Source organism: Fonsecaea multimorphosa, assembly GCF_000836435.1.
Source record: "Fonsecaea multimorphosa CBS 102226 unplaced genomic scaffold supercont1.7, whole genome shotgun sequence".
Classification (NCBI taxonomy): Eukaryota; Fungi; Ascomycota; class Eurotiomycetes; order Chaetothyriales; family Herpotrichiellaceae; genus Fonsecaea; species Fonsecaea multimorphosa.
Window position 1 is genome coordinate 808,451 of NW_015971641.1, and position 17,959 is coordinate 826,409.

Sequence of the window (17,959 nt, forward strand, 5' to 3'; positions counted from 1 at the left end):
GCCTTGGTCTCCGCGAACTTCGGGGTCGCTGATGTTGCGGGGAAACTATGTACGAATGACAATCAACTGCGAGGGGACAAATTCTCCAAAGATCGCCAGCCAAAGACTATTGAAAACGGGTTATCCGAGGTCAGAATGTCTTGTCATAGTACCGCGATCGTTCACACAGGGAGTAAAATAGCAGCAGCGGCAAAGTCATTGGACAGTGCTTTCCGCTCTATGTCCCATTGCTGGCTCGCTGGTTTCAAAAATGCTTCCAAGCACAGGGGTTCAGCCTCGTTGGTGGAGACGTTTGCCAAGCATCACGCCGACTCTGATGTCGAGGGATCGAAGGAGAATGCTTTGGGTAGACAGCAAAGTTGCGGGATACTACACCGAAGCTGGGGTCATAAGGGGTCTTCTCTTTAATGAACCTTTAAGTAAGGTCTGTGAGTCCCTGCTCGCCGTGCGTTCCGGATATCGCCCAAGGTCATCGCAGAATGATGTGAAAAGGTCTAATGGGTCAGAGGCCTCCATTTATACTAGCAAGTCTCTCGGCGGGTAAGTCTCTTTCAAACACGCTGCTGAGCTGCTCTGTGCAAGATTTCGATTGACCATAACCAACTGGAGTCTGCCGTTGCCTCTTGAGACCGGTGGGCATGGCCATTTATCATAGAATCGCTGTCACCCTTCGATGCCACGGTCTCCGGGTAAGTGGAGTAGCATTCTCGGATATCAGTTCATTCCTCAGCAACAACCTATATATTGGTCTAAGTTGAGGAATATGTGCATTGTCACTAATATCGGATATGATCTGTGGTCTGTTTCCAATGGCACTGTGCAGAGCGAGTGGGAATCATGGTCCGAAACGCTGGTAGCTCGTGGATAGAGGACATGATGAAAACATCCAGGGCGCAATGATACCGCCCAAAAAGGTCAAAATGGACAAGGTGGACAGGCGACCTGTTTCGCTATAGCGACCACATGGAGAAAATTCTGCGTCAGGCCGTCATTATATTCAATTATTTTTCTTCGCATAGTTCGACCAGAACCGCCTCGAGAAGAGTAATTCTCCTATCCATGCGCCACTGTCCCGCCGCGGCTTAGAACTGGATTATCCAAAAGCGCTCAAAAACAACCAGAGACCTGCACTGCTGAGGAGTGGAATCGTTAAGTTGTCATCCCAACCCCACAGATCTATAAACTCGGACACACTGGCAATAAGCCCTGTGCAAATGCTCATAACTGCGAGCGCAGCATCCCCGACAATAACTCCCTGATTCGGCCCCCAACCTAGAAGCTCCTTCACCTGAGCGGGGAGCGTCAGGCGGTTTTGGAACATGTAAGGATCGATGGGATCGTCGACGAATGGGCCGGTTCTCGGCACCAGATAGCCCCAGAAGAAGAGAGCCACGAGGACACCGACAAGAAAAGCGGCGAGGGAGCCTGCCAGAGACTTTCCTTTCCGCAGACGGATTGTATAACGCCCATACAATCGACCAAAGGTGCTGGCGGCAGTATCACACCAAGACAGGAGAAGGATTGACATGACGCCGATATCCTTAGGGAAGAATCGTAACGCGACGTACGCGCCGACCAAATACCAAATGACGCCGTTATATCCATCCACCTCTGTCTCACGCATCAGAGCGCCCAGCACTGAGATGTAGAATCTATTAAATCGTTCTGAGTGGTGTCGGAGGACGTCGGTCGGGGCGATGATGGCGAGTGCGCCTAGTAGCCACGGTGTTATAGCCCAGGTCTGCACACCTGTCACATACAAACGTAAGGTGAAGAACCCGATCGAGACGTGGAGGACCTTCCGGGGGATTTCATGCTTGTGGATCAGAGTGCGGTAATGGCGGTGGAGCGGGATCAGGCCGAGCGGTGAAGGAGAGCGAGAGAACTCTCGCCAGGATTTCTTGACCCGGTCGTAGGGTGAAAGATGGCCGTTTGATTGTGGGTATGGGACTGTACCGTTTGTGAGAGGCTCTGATTTAGTGACTGGTTTTATCGACGTAAGGCCACTCATACGCCTCCTCTTGCTGGCATTCGCCGAGCCATTCATGTGAGTGGTAGTCAAGACAGGACTCCTAGAGCGCGCTCTGGCACGTTTCTCCAGGCTCGAGTCTGATCCAGAGCCATCCTTCTCTTCGTTGATGGGATCTGGTTGAGGGGACCGTTGGCGCTGGGCTTTGGCGGCCGAACGTGTGACGGGAGCGAAATAGGAGTCCTGGCGTTCGGAGGACTCGGAAGGCGTGGGGGAGGGCGAGATTACTCTCGGAGTGGAAGGGATGGGATATGGGAAGGACATCTGGAGGATTTCGGACTGGCCGACGAGGTTCGAGGGTGGTAGAAGGAGTGCCGGTGGGCAGCAGAAGTGAGATGGAAATATCTTACGGCCTGCGCACCGGCAACGACTTGGGGAAAGGGGAGGATTTGCTCAAGAATCAAATTGGCGGCATAATGATGAAGAGGTAGGGAGCTTGCGTGGCACAATATCTCCAACCTGGCCGTTATTCTGGCAATTCAACGATGACGCGGGAGGGTGGTGCGCATGGATGGGATCTTGTGCCCTGGAATTGGGATAAAGAAAACTGGATGTGGAAGGGGGACATGATGGGCACATGCAAGGATCACGAACAAAGCAAAGCCACTTATCGACTTTGTGAGCAGTCAACGCAGTGCATAAGCCACATCCGCCCGTGGTTCCAAGACGCCTTCAGCCACTGCCGGCCTTGCGATTGCTCGGCTCGGGCTGCCCATGGGCCATGGCTCGCTCATCAAGGCGCGCGAGGCAATGACTTCAGCTGCGCTCTCACTAAATACTCCTTTGGGCTTTAGTGCGGTACAAGTAATCACATTAATTCATCTCGTGCATAGAACACATCAACGATCCTCTATTAACTCCTTCATCTCCCGAGTCAGTTACTCTTGGAACCAGGCACCTGTCGACAGCCCAGGATTACGGAGTATCCCGCATCATGATAGGTGCGTGATAAGCGCCGATGTCCATAAGGTTTTCGAATTCACAATATGCTACGAGTATAGGCGTCATAAACATATATATGTTTCAAAATCACAATATCTCACGCAATCGACCACAGGATTTGGAAAAACAGGGCTTCCCGTTCGCTCAGCCGTACTTAAGCCAAATGCCGATTGTGTTAGTACCAAGGTGGGTGACCACTTGGGAATCCCAATTGTTGATTGTTTTTGTTTTTTTGGGCTCCTATCAAGAGCAAACACCCGTTGGAATAATGGGATGGGTTGGTTCTGAAGACAAGATTTTGAAAGGCCCGTGTTACTTCGCAGCTCTCAAACTCTTCCGGACCGTTATACTCCATATAAGATCATTCTAACACATCGCGACAACCTATTTCTCAAGATCAAGCCCTAGAAACTCCGAATCAACACTCAACAGATGGCGTCGGCCGAACAAGAAATAAGAATCTGTCCCTGGCGTGAATGGTCAACTACCTGGTAGGTAAGCTCTGGCTGGAAAATGACTATGTATCTATTACCTTGTGCAACACCTTCACCGTCCTCGAGTGAGCAGACCGCGAATTTCTCACTTGGTCTCATGATCAAAGATGGCAAGTCGCGATCATTATCACCAGCACGGAAAGTCACTGTCTAAACAGAGTCTGGCTTTCTGTCCTCAGGCCCTTGATAACCGTGCTTGTACTTCGCCATCAGGTATTGCATGTCTTCGATCACTCTTGTTGTTCTGTGAGTAAAGGGACACAATCATCTGGGTCATTTGGCCTTACAGGTCTCTGAAGCGCATATTGTTCAGATAGCAAGCCGATGAAGTCAAGTTGAAACGGAGTCGATAAAGGATCAAGCGATCTTCGAAATCCTCCTGTGGAGCGGAAGTCGCAAAGTGTTTCCGATATTCTCTGATATAGGCGCGGTAGATTTTATGCCGCGGCTGATTCCACGCCCCAAGCTCATCTGCATGTATCAGTGATTCTGCCTCGACTATGCTTGGATGCCTTACACTCATTGTGGGCATACATGCCGCTGGCGTCGAAGATGACTGGCTTGTCCGTTACCGCGTCAACAGACGTATTGCCGTCCCACATGTCTCCATGCACTATCCTGGGTTGGATCTCTCGGCCCCCTGTTTCCAAGGGTCGCAAGAGCCTAGGAATCACTTTGTCCAGAATGACCTCTTGCATTTGCTGCATGTCCTCATTACAACCATGCATCTCTTGCTCAAAGTCAAACATGGTGCTCATCAGTGTGGTGAATGACTTCTCCCAGGAGCTCGTCCATTCATTTTGCTGTGTGCAAGCACCCATATTGGTGGGCACTGGGAATCCATATTTGCCGTTTGGTGAAACCCCCTTCAGGTGCATTTCTGCGACCTTGGCAGGCAACGACTCTGCATCGGGAATGTCGTCGGTCATGTCGACGAACCGAGCAAGATAGAAGTGGACATCGCTATCGGTTGCATACGTTCCCACCGCGACTGGTTCAGGGACTAGGTCTGGAGTTGCCCGCGCAATGGCAGATATCGACTCATATTCGCCGTGGAGGTTGATCTTGCCGGCATCGGTTTTGGTGATCTTCACAGTGTCAGTGCTCAACGCTTCCACTGGTCAACAGAAATACCTTGAGAAAGAAATCCAGAGTGCTGCCATCGGTCTGCACAGTCTGAATGGCCGCTGTCCTCGTCCAATAAGCGGATCCATGCGGGAAGATACCCTTCACCCTCGACCCCTCGGGAAAGCCTTCATTGTCAATATGGGCATTGGTCCTGAGGGCAAAGAAGATGCTCACTGGCAGCCACGTTAGGATCAATATACTGAATATGGCGCTCGGCTGGCAATTCAGTCAATCCTGCGACGATGTTTCGTGCCTTCGTTGGACGGCTGGGTCCAGAATAGACGGGGAGGTTGGCATGTTGAGGGTCGTTTTCGCGAGCCCTGAGGGTTAACGTCATTGGTGGCTCTTTCCGAGATTAACGTGCTCCTTCAAATGTGCTGGTCGTAGAGGAGAGTTCGCATCTTCCTGACAATCAACGGATCCCCACGGGATTTTGTTGACTCTTATTCTCCTTATCAGGCTGGCTGGTCGCACCAGCGTGGAGTCAGGGAGGATTGTGGCATCATATGCAGCATGGGCACCAAGCTGACGGATGGTGACGGGGAGTTTCGCTACGCGCCGACCCTGCAGGAGCATGGGGCAGCCTGTGGTGGCCTAGTAGCCTCCAAACTTTGTGTGCCACTGGCTGTACACATCCTTGCCATGCCTTGGTGGATGCTCACCTTTCTTCACATCTCAGTGTCCTTACCCAAAATAAATTACCCTCGAATTTGAGAGGCCGCCACCCCGCTTCTTGTAGCCGCTGTGGATGAACTGGTCGTTGCGATATCGCTTCTTTAGTCGCGCGGGGACCAACCAACTTCCAGGCATGAGAGCTTGTTGCTGCCGACTCTCCACGGTTTCAACGCAAGGGCCACAACAGGCCAATATTGACCAGTCCGTTTGGCATCGGCGGGCACTCTGCGAGCCTCAGTTTTGTTGATTTGGTTTGCTGTTGACGTGCTTAAAGATGATGTCTTGAGAGATCCTGGAGACACAGGGAAAGTCTCTCATAGCCAGCCTTATTTCCCTTACCATCGATAAGCTGCTGCGGTGCAATGTCAATCAGCCTAGTTACGAATGCGGCTGAACGCCACGCTTCTACAATCTGCCGCCTAAATTCCGTCCAGCAGTAGAGCTCCAAGGGTCGACACAAGTTCATCCCACGCGCCTGATCTACGTGGCCGAGCTGCCTTGTTGGCACATATCCCACTTCCTCTCAACTTCGCACCTGCAGATTTTCAATCCCGTAAAGCCGGAATCAACAACTCAGATTGCTCTAGGCCGCTCCTGCCGTTTCACCGTTACCCCATGCCTTCTCGTGTCTCTCAGAGCCCAAATGGACGACAAATCCCTTCTCGACCGGCGAAGGACGCTGGGAGAGAGTCCAAGATCCAACTCCTTCTTCTCTCGAGTGGGCACCTCGCGCAAAACAAGCAATGCCGGGCTTGATGACGCCAGAGGGCCTCTGGGCATCACCACTGTCTACAAACCCCTGGGGCATGTCACTGCCGATCTCATCTTCGTCCACGGACTAGCTGGAGGCTCACGCAAAACGTGGACAAAGGATCAAGATCCGGCTCTTTTCTGGCCTCAAGAATGGTTGCCAAAAGACGCAGCTTTCAGAGATGTCAGTATCCACATGTTTGGCTATGATTCAAATTGGAACAAAGCAAGTATCTTGAATATACATGACTTTGCGACGTCGCTCCTTGAGTGGGTGACCAATTGTCCCGATATTCCCAACGAGGCTGATAGGCCCCTTGTTCTTGTCTGCCACAGCATGGGAGGCTTAGTGGCAAAGAAGGCTTACATCCTTTCGAAACGCAACAAGGGATATGAGAAGTTCTCAGGGCATTTACGAGACATATTCTTCCTCGCCACCCCGCACCGCGGCTCTAATCTAGCTGAATTGCTGTCGAGAATTCTCCAGGTCTCTGGGGCCAGACCATTTGTCAACGACCTTCAACCCGGCTCAGCAACAATTCAAGCAATCAACGATGAATTCCCAGAATACAGCAAAGACTTGAATCTTTGGTCGTTCTGGGAGACTTTGCCTATGACTATCGGGATGCAGAAGAAGCTTGTCGTACCGAAGGAGTCAGCAATCTTGGGCTACTCGAATGAACGAAAGATGTTCTTGAATGCCGATCACAGAGACGTCTGTAAATTTGGCAGCCAGGATGAAGCAAATTATCGAGCTGTGAGAAATGCCCTTGCAGAAGCATTTAGCAGCTTTAGAACAGTCACAGGTCTCAGCCGCAATTCTACCAATTTCGAGCAGCAGCAATGGATTAATGATTGTCTTGACATATCCGACTCACCGGAAGACGATTACCTACGCGCGGATGCCCTACGAGTACCCGGCACATGCGAGTGGATCAACTCGCGGCCTGCATTTCAAACATGGAAAAACGAAGGACGGCCTCATCTATACTGGGTGACTGCGAAACCTGGAGCAGGCAAGTCGGTTCTATCCGGCCACGTCGTCAAGTCATTGAGAGAAGCCGACAAAGTCTGTGGCTTCTTCTTTTTTAACCATGGGGACAAGGTAAAATCCACAATGGGCGTTTTCTTCCGATATATGGCATGGCAGATGGCGTCAGCTAATACCGCGCTTTTGGATTCGCTTTGCAAGATATGCAAGAGAGATCCCCATTTGGCTCAGGCAGATTACAAGACTGTCTGGCGGAAGCTTTTCTTGGAATGCATTTTCAGACATCCGCCCTCGCAACCACAGTACTGGATCGTTGATGGTTTGGACGAATGCAAGACCGACAGTGAGCTGGTCCCATATCTTTTGCAAGCTGCGAATACCGGCTTCATTCGCATCTTCCTAACCTCTCGAACCACCTACGATTCGTACGGCCTGCCTTTCACATCTTCCGTCGTTGTCCACATCGACGCTGTGTCTCAGGAAACGACAAACAGTGACATCGAGCAGTACCTGAAAGCAAATATCAACAACTTGCCTGGTCGCAATCGCGATCTGACTGCGGGTTTGCTGTTGACGAAAGCTTCAGGCTGCTTCTTATGGGTGAGACTAGCTCTTCAAGAACTGAGAAGGGTTTCAACACGAGCTGGTATACAACAGATCCTCGAGGAGACACCTTCGGACATGGATCAACTGTACAACCGTATACTGGGCTCGATCTTCTCAGGCGCACGAGAGAAGAAGATGATCATGGCAATATTAGATTGGACCGCTTGTGCTGCACGGCCACTTACCACCACTGAACTTTACCACGCATTGAGACTGGATATGGATGATGAGATTGACGATGACGTGACAAGATTCATCGAGAACAATTGTGGCCAGCTAGTCCTCGTAGATCCTAACGACCGAGTACGCATGATCCATTTGACAGCACGGGACTTTCTCTTTTCCGATAAAAACACGTCCGTGGCTAGGCTCGACAAGAAGATCGGCCATAAGCGACTGGCCTTGGTGATCTTGAAGTACCTCTATGGACCAGAAATGGGCGGGCCGAAGCCAAGGAAACTCAGCGCTACACAAATCGTTACAGAGCGGTCCTCATTCGTGGCTTATGCTTGCGATTCATTGTGTCAACATCTGCCATTCGTTTCCTCCGATGACGATGAGTTTGCTGCAAGTCTAGTTCGTTTCTTGAAATCACCAAATCTACTATCGTGGGTGGAATACATCGCTCGGGAATCTGATTTGCGTCGCTTGGTTCAGACTGGAACGGCGCTTCGCCAATACATGCAACGAAGGACGAAAAATACACTCCTATTTGGAAATTCTGGAAAAGACATTGAGCTCGTTGATGCCTGGGCTACTGATATGATCAGGCTTGTCACGAAATTCGGCACGAAGTTACGTTCATCTCCTTCTATTGTATTCAACTTGATCGCCCCATTTTGTCCAATGCGCAGTGCAATGAGAATCCAACATGGTTCTTCCACAAGGTCAATAAGAGTCAGCGGTCTTTCTGAACAAATATGGGACGACTGCATTTCAACTATCACCCTCCCTGCTAGTCCAACAGCAGTTGCTTGCGGCGCCGGAGTGTTTGCCGTCGGCATGCAGAATGGAGATATTTCCATCTTCGACGAAACGACATGTCAAGAACTAAAAATCGTCAATCACAGGGAGCCGGTAAAGAGATTACTTTTCGGAGATACGGAAAACATACTTGTCTCTGCGGGCTTGAAACATATCTGCATTTGGAACTCCGCTACTTGGGAGCTGCACTGGACCTTTGAGCTACACTCTCAGTTCATTTCCTTGGCCCTTGCCGACGAAGATCAGCTTTTGCTTGTCACGTACCGTTCAAACGAGATAGTCGTATGGGAGATTGCGAAAGGGCTGGCCAGGGAGCCTATCTCGTGGCTCAATGAGGATGAAGAAGAAGTTTCGAGCCATTTTCGCAGGCCGCTTACAACAGCAATCTCGGGGGATCGGACTCTCCTTGCTTTTACCTATCGAGGACAGGATACAGTGGTATGGGATATTGAGAATGCCTGTGTTTACGATGTCTATGGCAAGGACGAAGGCTCCCTTGGCGTGACTGCTGAGAAACGCAATGGAATCGCCTCAGTCCTGAGCATGATCTTCAGTCGAGCTCCTGAAGCGCAACTGCTCGTCGTAAGTTACAACGATGGCGTGCTCAGTCTCTTCAACATTGCCGAAGGCACAGTGCAAGCTCAAGCAGCAGCAAATGGGCATACTCTTGCATCCTCAGCCGACGGCTTGACTCTGGCCTGTGGAAACTCTGCGGGTACCATCTCCATTTTTGAGTTCGACACACTGAAGTTACTCTACAGGATTCAGGCTGAAGACTCGAATATCAAGCAATTGGCATTCAGTGCTGACGGCCATCGCCTGGTGGACATACAGGGCAACCATTGCCGGATATGGGATCCACCCGTACTGCTTCGTCAAGAGCTTGATGAACAAAACAGCGATACTGTCTCCATCTCAACCAGCCCTGTCGACATCAAGCTAGACGATGACGTCGACGTCTTGTTAATCAGCGCAATGGCTTACGCGGATAATGGTAGCATCATTCTCTGCGGCAAGGAGAATGGAGGCGTATATCTCTATGACTCACAGACGGGACGAGAACGGGAGGAACTTCTACACCAGCACAAGGGCACACCCGTTGTCTTTCTCCATTACGACGTTCAGAGCAGCATCTTGATCTGTTGTGATGCGTCGAGCAGGATTACGGTGCACAAGTTGGTTCGGAAACGAGACGCCTGGACAATAGGAGTTCAGTATCTTGATCACCGTGCAGGAGCCGCTGTAAATCAGATCTTGGCCAATGCTGGCGTAAGCCAGCTTCTCATATCAACGGTCGAATACGACATCTTATGGCGGGTGACGTCGGCACGATGTGAAAAGACGGCAACCCTGAACTGGCAAGATTGTGACAAACCTCGCCATTGGGGCATTCACCCCTCTAGGAGCGAGCAGCTGATACTGGTGACTGGAACAGAGGCTCATCTCTACGAGTGGGACTCTTTGAAGAGACTGACTGGTGACAACGGCATCCGCTTCAGAGAATCCGATGGTTCTAAGCTCTTGATAAAAGGAGTGCGGCCTTGCTTTGATGAAAAGTTTCTGGCCATGACATGTGTGGACACGTCGGGGTCACACCCGCGGTCCAAACTCATGTTTTGGGATGCTGAAGATATCATCCCCGGTAACGCATTGATGGTGCCAGTCGAGCATTTCCAGCCCCTCGCTGACCAGGTCCAGTACCTGGTCGGGATCTTCAATCATCGGATAGTGTTCCTGCTCGCCGATGGCTGGATATGCTCGGCGGATTCCCACAGCTTCCACGAAGAACACTACGACCGCCACTTTTTCATCCCGGCCGACTGGCTCAGCACGGCGGGGAGCCTGCGGATCGAAGTCCTTCGGGATGGAACCATCCTATTCGTGAAGCGAGACGAACTCGCCGTGATAAAACGGGGCTTGGAGCATTTCGAGCATGGGCAGTCGCGGGCCTGGGGCAAGCGCCCTAGTGTTTCCCGGTCAGCCGTTAGTGACCCTACAGATTCTATATCTCGGATGAGGACAGCGTCCCTTCCTTCCAGGTAGCTATGTAATGATAGAGGCAGCTCTTGCCCAAACTTTGAAGCTTATGTCTTTTTAGACTGCCTTAATTCCATCGACGTCGTGGGCTCGTCCGAACTCTCTCCCCTGTGCTGCTGAGGACTGACATGAGCCGTCGCCGCTTGATCGTGTGTTTGTGTTTCACTCCTCCTGCTTCTCCAAGCCATACCCTTGCTATTCAATGCCGAAACTGCTGCTGCTCCGCCGACACCACTCAAGACGCCGGCCAGAGTAAAGAACCACCCTCGGCCCATGGCATCGAACAACGGCTGCATGGCAGCCACGGCGGCGGCGCTCATGGCACACCGGATCAGATTGCCGGCTGTAGCCGCAGTGCTGGGCATCTTGGGGTATCCGTCCACAAGGAGCGCGTTGAAGCAGTTGACAATCCAAGTTGACAGGAATCCCATCACAGCCTGGAACATTAATGGGACGGCCACGTGGACATGCTCTTCGATGGCCCAGCCATACCCAATTGTGATGCCCAGACTTGCGAGCAGGAGCCAAATACAACCCCTGGCCCTAGCCCTTTCGATCGGGAATTTGGCAAGGTCGTCTCCCTTGACCTTGTCGACCTCGAGGCCCGTCTGCCTCGCGACAAGTCGGTAGTTGTAGTCCATTGCCTTGCCGGTGATGTACATGCAGACGACGACCCCGGCCGATCCAGGCAGATATGCAAGGCCGATCTGCAGCTCGTCGAAGTTGTACGGGTGTCGTCCATAGGTGGAAGGGATGGACGACTGGACAGTGTACCACAAGGCGTAGAAAGAGCCCACAATCCACAGGATGAGTGCCGTATCGGGATAGACCATGATCCGGATCGAGCTCAGCGGGCTGCGGAATTTCGCGCTCCTCTTCGGCAGCCCTGCGTGGTTGCTGCTGTCATTATTACTTGAACCCGATTCCAGATCCACCCTCTTGTTCAGGTTGATCAGCGGCCGGTTCCACACCTGATCCCTGACGCGACCATTGCCGACCACATTCCTTGCCGTCTCGGGCAGAAACGTCGCGAGGGCCGCGAGCATGACGACTGCGAAAATCACCAGGGCCCAAAAAGCCCACCAGACACCGCCGCCGGAGCTCAGCGCGATCCAGCCGCCCACGACGGGACCGACGGCGGTGCCCAAGTTCGCCGCCGCCATGACCGGACCCAGCATCCTCCCCCTCTCGCTGGGCACGCACACGTCCGCCACGACGCCGTAGCATATGCTGAGCACCGCACTGGACCCGAGGCTCTGCAACGCCCGGAGCACGAGCAACGCGGCGTAGCTGGAGCGATTGAGCGCCAGCCCCAGCGACGCGAGCGCGAAGATGGCAAACGCCGCCAAAACCACGGGCCGCCGGCCCAGCGTGTCGGAAAACGTCGACAGCAGCACCGGCGCCAGGGCCTGGAAGATGATGTACACGGTTATCGTGAGGTTGACCCTCTGCAGGGAGACGTGGAAATGCGCCGCGAGAACCGGAAGGAGCGGGAGGTAAATGGTCGCGGTCAGCGGAGACGTGAGGGTCGCGGCGCCCAGGAGGATCGTGATGACGCGCCGGACCGGGGCGGCAAATACTGAATATGCTTCTTCTTCTTCTTCTTCTTCTTCTTCTTCTTGCGCCGAGGTTTCAGTCGTCGGGTTAGGACCACCACCATCAACAGCCGTGGATTCCTCTGAGGTCTTTTCCGAAGCCATGGTTGACATTCCCCAGGGATCAAGAATCTGATAGAGAGGGGGCGGTCAAACGAAGCCCCCCGATTGTTTAGAGCGCCTCGTATGCAGGATTCACCTCTCCATCACACTGTCAAGGGAGACAGACACAAGCAAGAGGAGCGAGCATGCTGCCTGTTGAGGCTCCCAGCAGCAGTTGACGGCTACACATCCCTTGTGACCTGTAGAGCATGGATAGGTAGATCCATCCCTTGTGGTTCCCAGTAGGTATGTAGTACGAGATCTGGCATATTTTACTTGAATCTTGGCGCCGGGTGAAGTTCTCGCAATCTGATACGCTACAATACTCACACCTCCAACCTCCCTATATCTCTGGCTACTAGGATAGGTTAACCTTATTTATATATTATACATCCGACGTAATAGGGAAGGGGGCCCAAATCCAGAAGAATCTTCCTCTATGTCGTTCAGGTGAGACCGGTGTCATTCCTACCTATGCCAGTCCAGTCCGGGCGACGAGATCGACTTGGAGAGACGAGCGTAGCGAGTTGGCAAATAGGAGTTCTACAATAGCTTTGATTTCCTTTTTCATGTCTAAGGCGGGATTTATATAGTTACAAAGGTTTGTGTTGGCATGAGGACCATCAATCACAACGATGCCGGGTGGTTGGCGAGATACCCAAATGTCGAGAATATCGTTGACATCCGTTGAGGGTTTGTAAGTGTAAGTGGGAAGGATGGTGCGTGAGAGACGCTGCAATCCTCCATTGCAGGCCTCGCAAGCGGATAAGTTGCGACATAGACGCATGCTTCAGCTTGTCTTGAAGGCCGGCCCGGGATATGTATAACGGTGCGACCATATCCCTCCGTTGAGGTAATCGGACTGCGTCCTGTTCAACGGGGCCCGATCTTCTCCAGACCACCCATGTAACGCCTCAGAACTTGGGGAACCATAACGCAGCCTTCGGCCTCGCGCCATCCATTCTCCAAGAGTGCAGCGATAACTCTTGGAATTGCCATAGCCGTCCCATTCACTGTGTGCGCAAACTTCTTCCTTGACCCATCAGCATCTAGGATCCTCGTGTCTAGCCTGCGACTTTGGTAGTCTGTGCAAATGGATGCCGAAGTGACTTCGCCCCATCCCTCATCCTTCCTCTTCCTCGAAGGAAACATTGCTTCGATGTCAATCTTGCGATACGCGCTAGCACCCAGATCGGAAGTCGGCATCTCGAGGACGCGGCAGGGTAAGCCAAGCGACGAAAGGATTTCCGTCTGTATTTCCACCATCTCGGTCAAAAGTTGACCGGAACACTCTGTCCAGCTTGCTTCATCCGTAAAAGCTCCGTTGCTGCTGTTGACAGGTGGGCAATCGGTCCATGCGAACATCTCAACCTTGGTAAACTCATGGACGCGGTATAGACCCTTGGTGTCGACTCCGCGAGCACCGGCCTCCGCCCGAAAACACCGACTCGATCCAACGAGCTTGACAGGGAGACGTTCTGCGGGGATGGCCTTGCCGGCATACATGCCTGCGAGGGGAATCTCGGCCGTTGCAGCAAGACTGCGGGTGGGCTTTCCCGCATCCTTTTCAAGTTGCGCGATTTGCCAGATCTGCTGTTCATCGTTTTGGTCCCGAGGTTGGAACCCGCAGGCAGCGGCCATGTGCGAGTAGATTAGTGACGGCGGTGAGACAACGGACCAGCCGTGTTTCATGGCAACGGACAAGGCATACTGGATGAGAGCTTGTTCCAGTAAAGCCGCCTCATTTAGCAAGAAGTAAAACCCCCAACCAGACGTCATCGATGACGATGAAAAGTCGAGCAGACCGAGCTTCTCGCCGATTATCGAGTGGTCGGCGGAAGCGCCATACTGCGGCGGTTGATCTGGGTCGTAGTTGATGTAGGCGCGCAATCTTGGATCATCGCCAGTCGGTGCATCCGAAAATGTCAGGTTGGGTAGGGACAAGGCCATAGAGCGCGTCTCCAACTCCAGCGCATCGTGCTCGGCTTGGAGAGCGTCGACCTGTGGTCTGATCGCTTTCATCTGCGCCACAATGTCCGCCTTGTTCCCTTGCGTAGTGTTCAGTTGCTTTTGCAGCTCTTTCAAGGCATGACGGGACCCGGCCATGCGCTGGTCGAGCTCTCTCATCTGCCTGACATTGTCCGCCACTCGGCGTGGGACATGCTGGTGGCCACCGTAGTTTCGCACCAGGCAGTTTCGTTCGTAGAGCTCAACATTGTCGCGGATCTGGGTCAGAGGGGGGAATTGGCGCGGCGCAGTCGCCGGTCGGAGTTCTTGGTGGGCGGGTTTTGTGGTGCAGTATGCTCTTCTGCATTGAAGCAGAAATGCTCGAGCTTCGAGAGCTTTCCTCGACATCAAAGCTCGGACGTGCGCGGCACAGCAAGTCTTGACCAGGGAAAACGCGGTTGGACGCGCTTCAAAAAAAAAAAAAGGCCCAGGCAAGCGTCAATTGACATTTGATGAACTTGAAGTGCGGAGTGCTGAGTGGCTACCGTTTCCCAACTAGGCATGGGTGTCTTGCTGTTTTACATGTGCAGCAGTCGACGACTCGACGCACTGAATACGACAACCACCTCGATAGCCTCGCGACGTGCTGCACGGTCAACCTCCGACTTGCAGTTCATGAGGTACGCTCCGTCCCCGAGTTAGAATGGTAGAGTGTGGCACCTGTTGATCTGGATTCAAGGGGCAAGCCTTATACATCCACTTTACTGCGTTTCCTAGAATGCTTCGAGCCTCCTTGGAAACAGTAATCTGGGGGGAAAGTATGGGTGTCACGTTCGTTTTCAGAGTGACAATAGCAGCTGGGAAATAACTAGTATACACAGTTTTATCCGGAGACCCAGAACCCCGTCAAGAGACCGCATTCCCTGCGGATTCACCTCATCTTTGTGTGTCCTGCTTGTGCTCAGCCTCCAGGAGATTAGCATAGATACTGAGGGATTCCCCAATCAAGTTGACCATCTGCCACACGCTACTCGACTGATACAGCTTAGCCCACAGCCGGACAACCATGCCGCTCAGCCGGGCCTTTTGCGTCAGGATGTGGTCACAGCTCATTTTATATTCAGTCTCGGCCACAAGCTGGACGACAAATTCGAGCACCCTCTGTTCCGCCGGCGTTAGGTCAGGGCTTGATTCGGGCACCGTGACTGCCTCAAGCCACTTGGCGAGCAGGACGGCGCACTCCAGCGAGCACAGAGCATGTTGGTTGGACCATAGAATCAGCTGCGTCTGGGCGACGTAGTTGATCCCAAGCTTGACTGGAATACTAAGGGCGTGTGCGCAGTGGAGCGCTGCCCTTGTCATTTTGTCGCTGCGTTGGACTTTTGGACTTTGGTGTAATGAGTTGGCAACCACGTACGCATCCCAGCTGCTGAGCGACCTCACGGGGCCTAGGTCCATGTTGAGTCGGATATAAGCCAGCCGAAGGAGTGCGGTCGATGTAAAAGTCACAGGACCGTGAGGACTCAACGGATCCATGGATGATTCCTGATTGCGTTCCCAATATTTTCCCCACCGCTTCAGGGCCCGCTCGAACACGTTCATTTCCTCGTCCGAAAGACTGCCCGAACCGCCCTGTACGACGGGTAGTCGAGCATTGCGTGCGAGCCAAATATGTTGAATGATGGCGTGGATGAGAGCACAGCCACCAAGAGCAGAGAACCCTCGCGCAACGATCTGGTTCGAGCCATTCCATTCACCCGGGTTTGCAAAGAGGCACGAGAACGCGTCCTGGAAGTCTTGACGAGGTGACCTTGATTCCGCACGGGCTTCTCGCCAGTCTGGCTCACTAGCTGCCTTCCACTCTTTCTCGGAGCAGGGAAGGTCGAGCCGGAGTCCGCTGGCGAGCATCATGGGGGGTAAGTCGAACAGAATGGTGTGGATATTGAAGAAACAAAAGACCACGAGGTGGGTTCTTTTGATGGTCTCGAACCGAACCCACTCCCGCCAGTCCTCCGTCGGTTGCTCCTGAGTTCGCGAAATCTCATCGTCTTGAATGAGGGAGTGCAACACACTGCGGATCGACAACGCATCAGTGACTGCTGGCTCGCGTCTGTACCAAGATGCAATCGCGATCAAAAGTAGCAAAGTCTGCACCATCTCAACCACGCAGCATCTTTGGTCGCCCTTACAACTTGGGTCGGGAATTACGGTGGGGATGTCACGCGCCCTCGGGTCCGAAGGCATGTTAGCTTTTCTTCTCTGGCGTCGGCGGAGGCGTTCCAAGACGATCGCTCTTGCGACGCGGAACAGCTCGATGCCCATCTCTGGCTCCCGGGTGTAGCGAGCCCCGAGAGCTGCGATTGCCAAGAGCAACTCGACGTGGATACTGTCCATTCGCAAGGTGGCAACGTGAAAAAAGGGATAGTGGGCATGGAAGTTTTTGAAATATCCGCCTATCAGTCGCGACAACGCATGTCGGGATGGGAGGACAAAATCGCCATCTATGCAGCTGGAAAACATCGCCAATTCGTCAATGATATATTGTCGACAGTCGGCCGAGATGAACAAATCGCGACTGTTCAGCCTCGTAGGCCCTTGTGGGTGGGGCCCGGTGGGCGGAGGCTTGTCCTCAGGAGCCAAGGATGGGAGCCGAGAACCAAAGCGCGAGATGGACGAGTCAGTGGCCCTGATATTGGACAGTGACGCGGGTGTCGCTTGTATTGTGGTCGTCGCAGTGGGTTCATCACGCGAGTTTTCGCCATCTCTGGGATCATTCGTATCATCAAAAACGCCGGCCAGGGGCAGGTCCAGATTCGAAAAGAAGACGGGTAACGGTTGGTAAGTCGGTGAGAACGGGTGGGTGAGACTGGGCACGCTGTCCATGAATGCCGCAAAGTCTTGTGCATAGGCGGCCTCAATGGCGTCGAAGCCACCATCATCCAGACCCAGATTCACCGAATAATCCGGGACCGGAGCGGGAAAAGGCTCCTTGACTCCGTGGCCTGAACTCTCGTCATTTGGATGGGCGTAGAAGCGCGCCGATAATGGAACCTGATCAAGGGGCTGCTGTTGACCCCTGGTGTTGCTCACGAGAGATTGTGTTGGGGCCGGGACTACATGTGGCTGGGAAGACAGGACTTGGGCAGGCGCTGAATGGTATTCGGTCCAATTCGCCAGAGGCAACGGCGCTGGCAAGAGTGTTTCGGTCCTGGCAGGTCCATGGGTCTGTTGTGATCGAGCCCCTGAAGGCGATTGATGTGATAAGCGTATATGTCGGGTCAGCAGATCTCTTTGTTCTCGGGGTCAGCAGCGCGACAACGACAAAATTAGTCTCTTGGAGGGCAGCATCGTACTTTCTGGTGAACCCTTTCTGACATCGGGGACAACGAAACGGTTTCTCCTTGGTGTCTGGAGACTCAGTCAGTCATTGATCCAAACGCGCTCTGTTCAATTTCCCTTACGCGATCTCTCATGGCGTTGGAGATGCTCCAGGCGGGCGAAGCCACGGCTGCAGCGGTGACACACGAATGATTTGACCGGAGTGGCGGGATCAGTTGTCATTGTTCGCGCATGCTCATCGAGCGGAGGACAGACCGGCACCGGTGGTAGTGGGGAAGTTTGCACAAGGGATTCGGGGAAGAAGCTACAATCTTTTAAGATGAGAATTGGAAGGTGAGGT

The 17,959-nt window shown here is 53.0% G+C and overlaps 6 protein-coding genes across 6 annotated transcripts; 1 reads left to right on the forward strand and 5 right to left on the reverse strand.

Annotated features, from left to right (window-relative positions):
- Window positions 1–1,093: 1,093 nt before the first annotated feature.
- On the reverse strand, window positions 1,094–2,293 carry Z520_04519 (uncharacterized protein; the record flags this gene model as incomplete). Its single annotated transcript, XM_016775026.1, has 1 exon — window positions 1,094–2,293. One exon carries the CDS (start codon window positions 2,291–2,293, stop codon window positions 1,094–1,096), a length of 1,200 nt encoding a protein of 399 aa, XP_016634006.1.
- A 1,455-nt stretch (window positions 2,294–3,748) lies between these two features.
- Window positions 3,749–4,930, reverse strand: Z520_04520 (uncharacterized protein; the record flags this gene model as incomplete). Its single annotated transcript, XM_016775027.1, has 4 exons — window positions 3,749–3,936; window positions 3,983–4,553; window positions 4,600–4,718; window positions 4,768–4,930. The coding sequence occupies 4 exons, from the start codon at window positions 4,928–4,930 to the stop codon at window positions 3,749–3,751; spliced, it is 1,041 nt and encodes a 346-aa protein (XP_016634007.1).
- A 981-nt stretch (window positions 4,931–5,911) lies between these two features.
- Z520_04521 (uncharacterized protein) lies at window positions 5,912–10,642 on the forward strand (the record flags this gene model as incomplete). The annotated part of the gene is made up of 1 exon (XM_016775028.1): window positions 5,912–10,642. One exon carries the CDS (start codon window positions 5,912–5,914, stop codon window positions 10,640–10,642), a length of 4,731 nt encoding a protein of 1,576 aa, XP_016634008.1.
- A 41-nt stretch (window positions 10,643–10,683) lies between these two features.
- Window positions 10,684–12,336, reverse strand: Z520_04522 (uncharacterized protein; the record flags this gene model as incomplete). Its single annotated transcript, XM_016775029.1, has 1 exon — window positions 10,684–12,336. One exon carries the CDS (start codon window positions 12,334–12,336, stop codon window positions 10,684–10,686), a length of 1,653 nt encoding a protein of 550 aa, XP_016634009.1.
- An 870-nt stretch (window positions 12,337–13,206) lies between these two features.
- On the reverse strand, window positions 13,207–14,688 carry Z520_04523 (uncharacterized protein; the record flags this gene model as incomplete). The annotated part of the gene is made up of 1 exon (XM_016775030.1): window positions 13,207–14,688. One exon carries the CDS (start codon window positions 14,686–14,688, stop codon window positions 13,207–13,209), a length of 1,482 nt encoding a protein of 493 aa, XP_016634010.1.
- Window positions 14,689–15,216: 528 nt separating this feature from the next.
- Z520_04524 (uncharacterized protein) lies at window positions 15,217–17,841 on the reverse strand (the record flags this gene model as incomplete). The annotated part of the gene is made up of 3 exons (XM_016775031.1): window positions 15,217–17,569; window positions 17,634–17,688; window positions 17,742–17,841. 3 exons carry the CDS (start codon window positions 17,839–17,841, stop codon window positions 15,217–15,219), a joined length of 2,508 nt encoding a protein of 835 aa, XP_016634011.1.
- Between the last annotated feature and the right edge of the window lie 118 nt (window positions 17,842–17,959).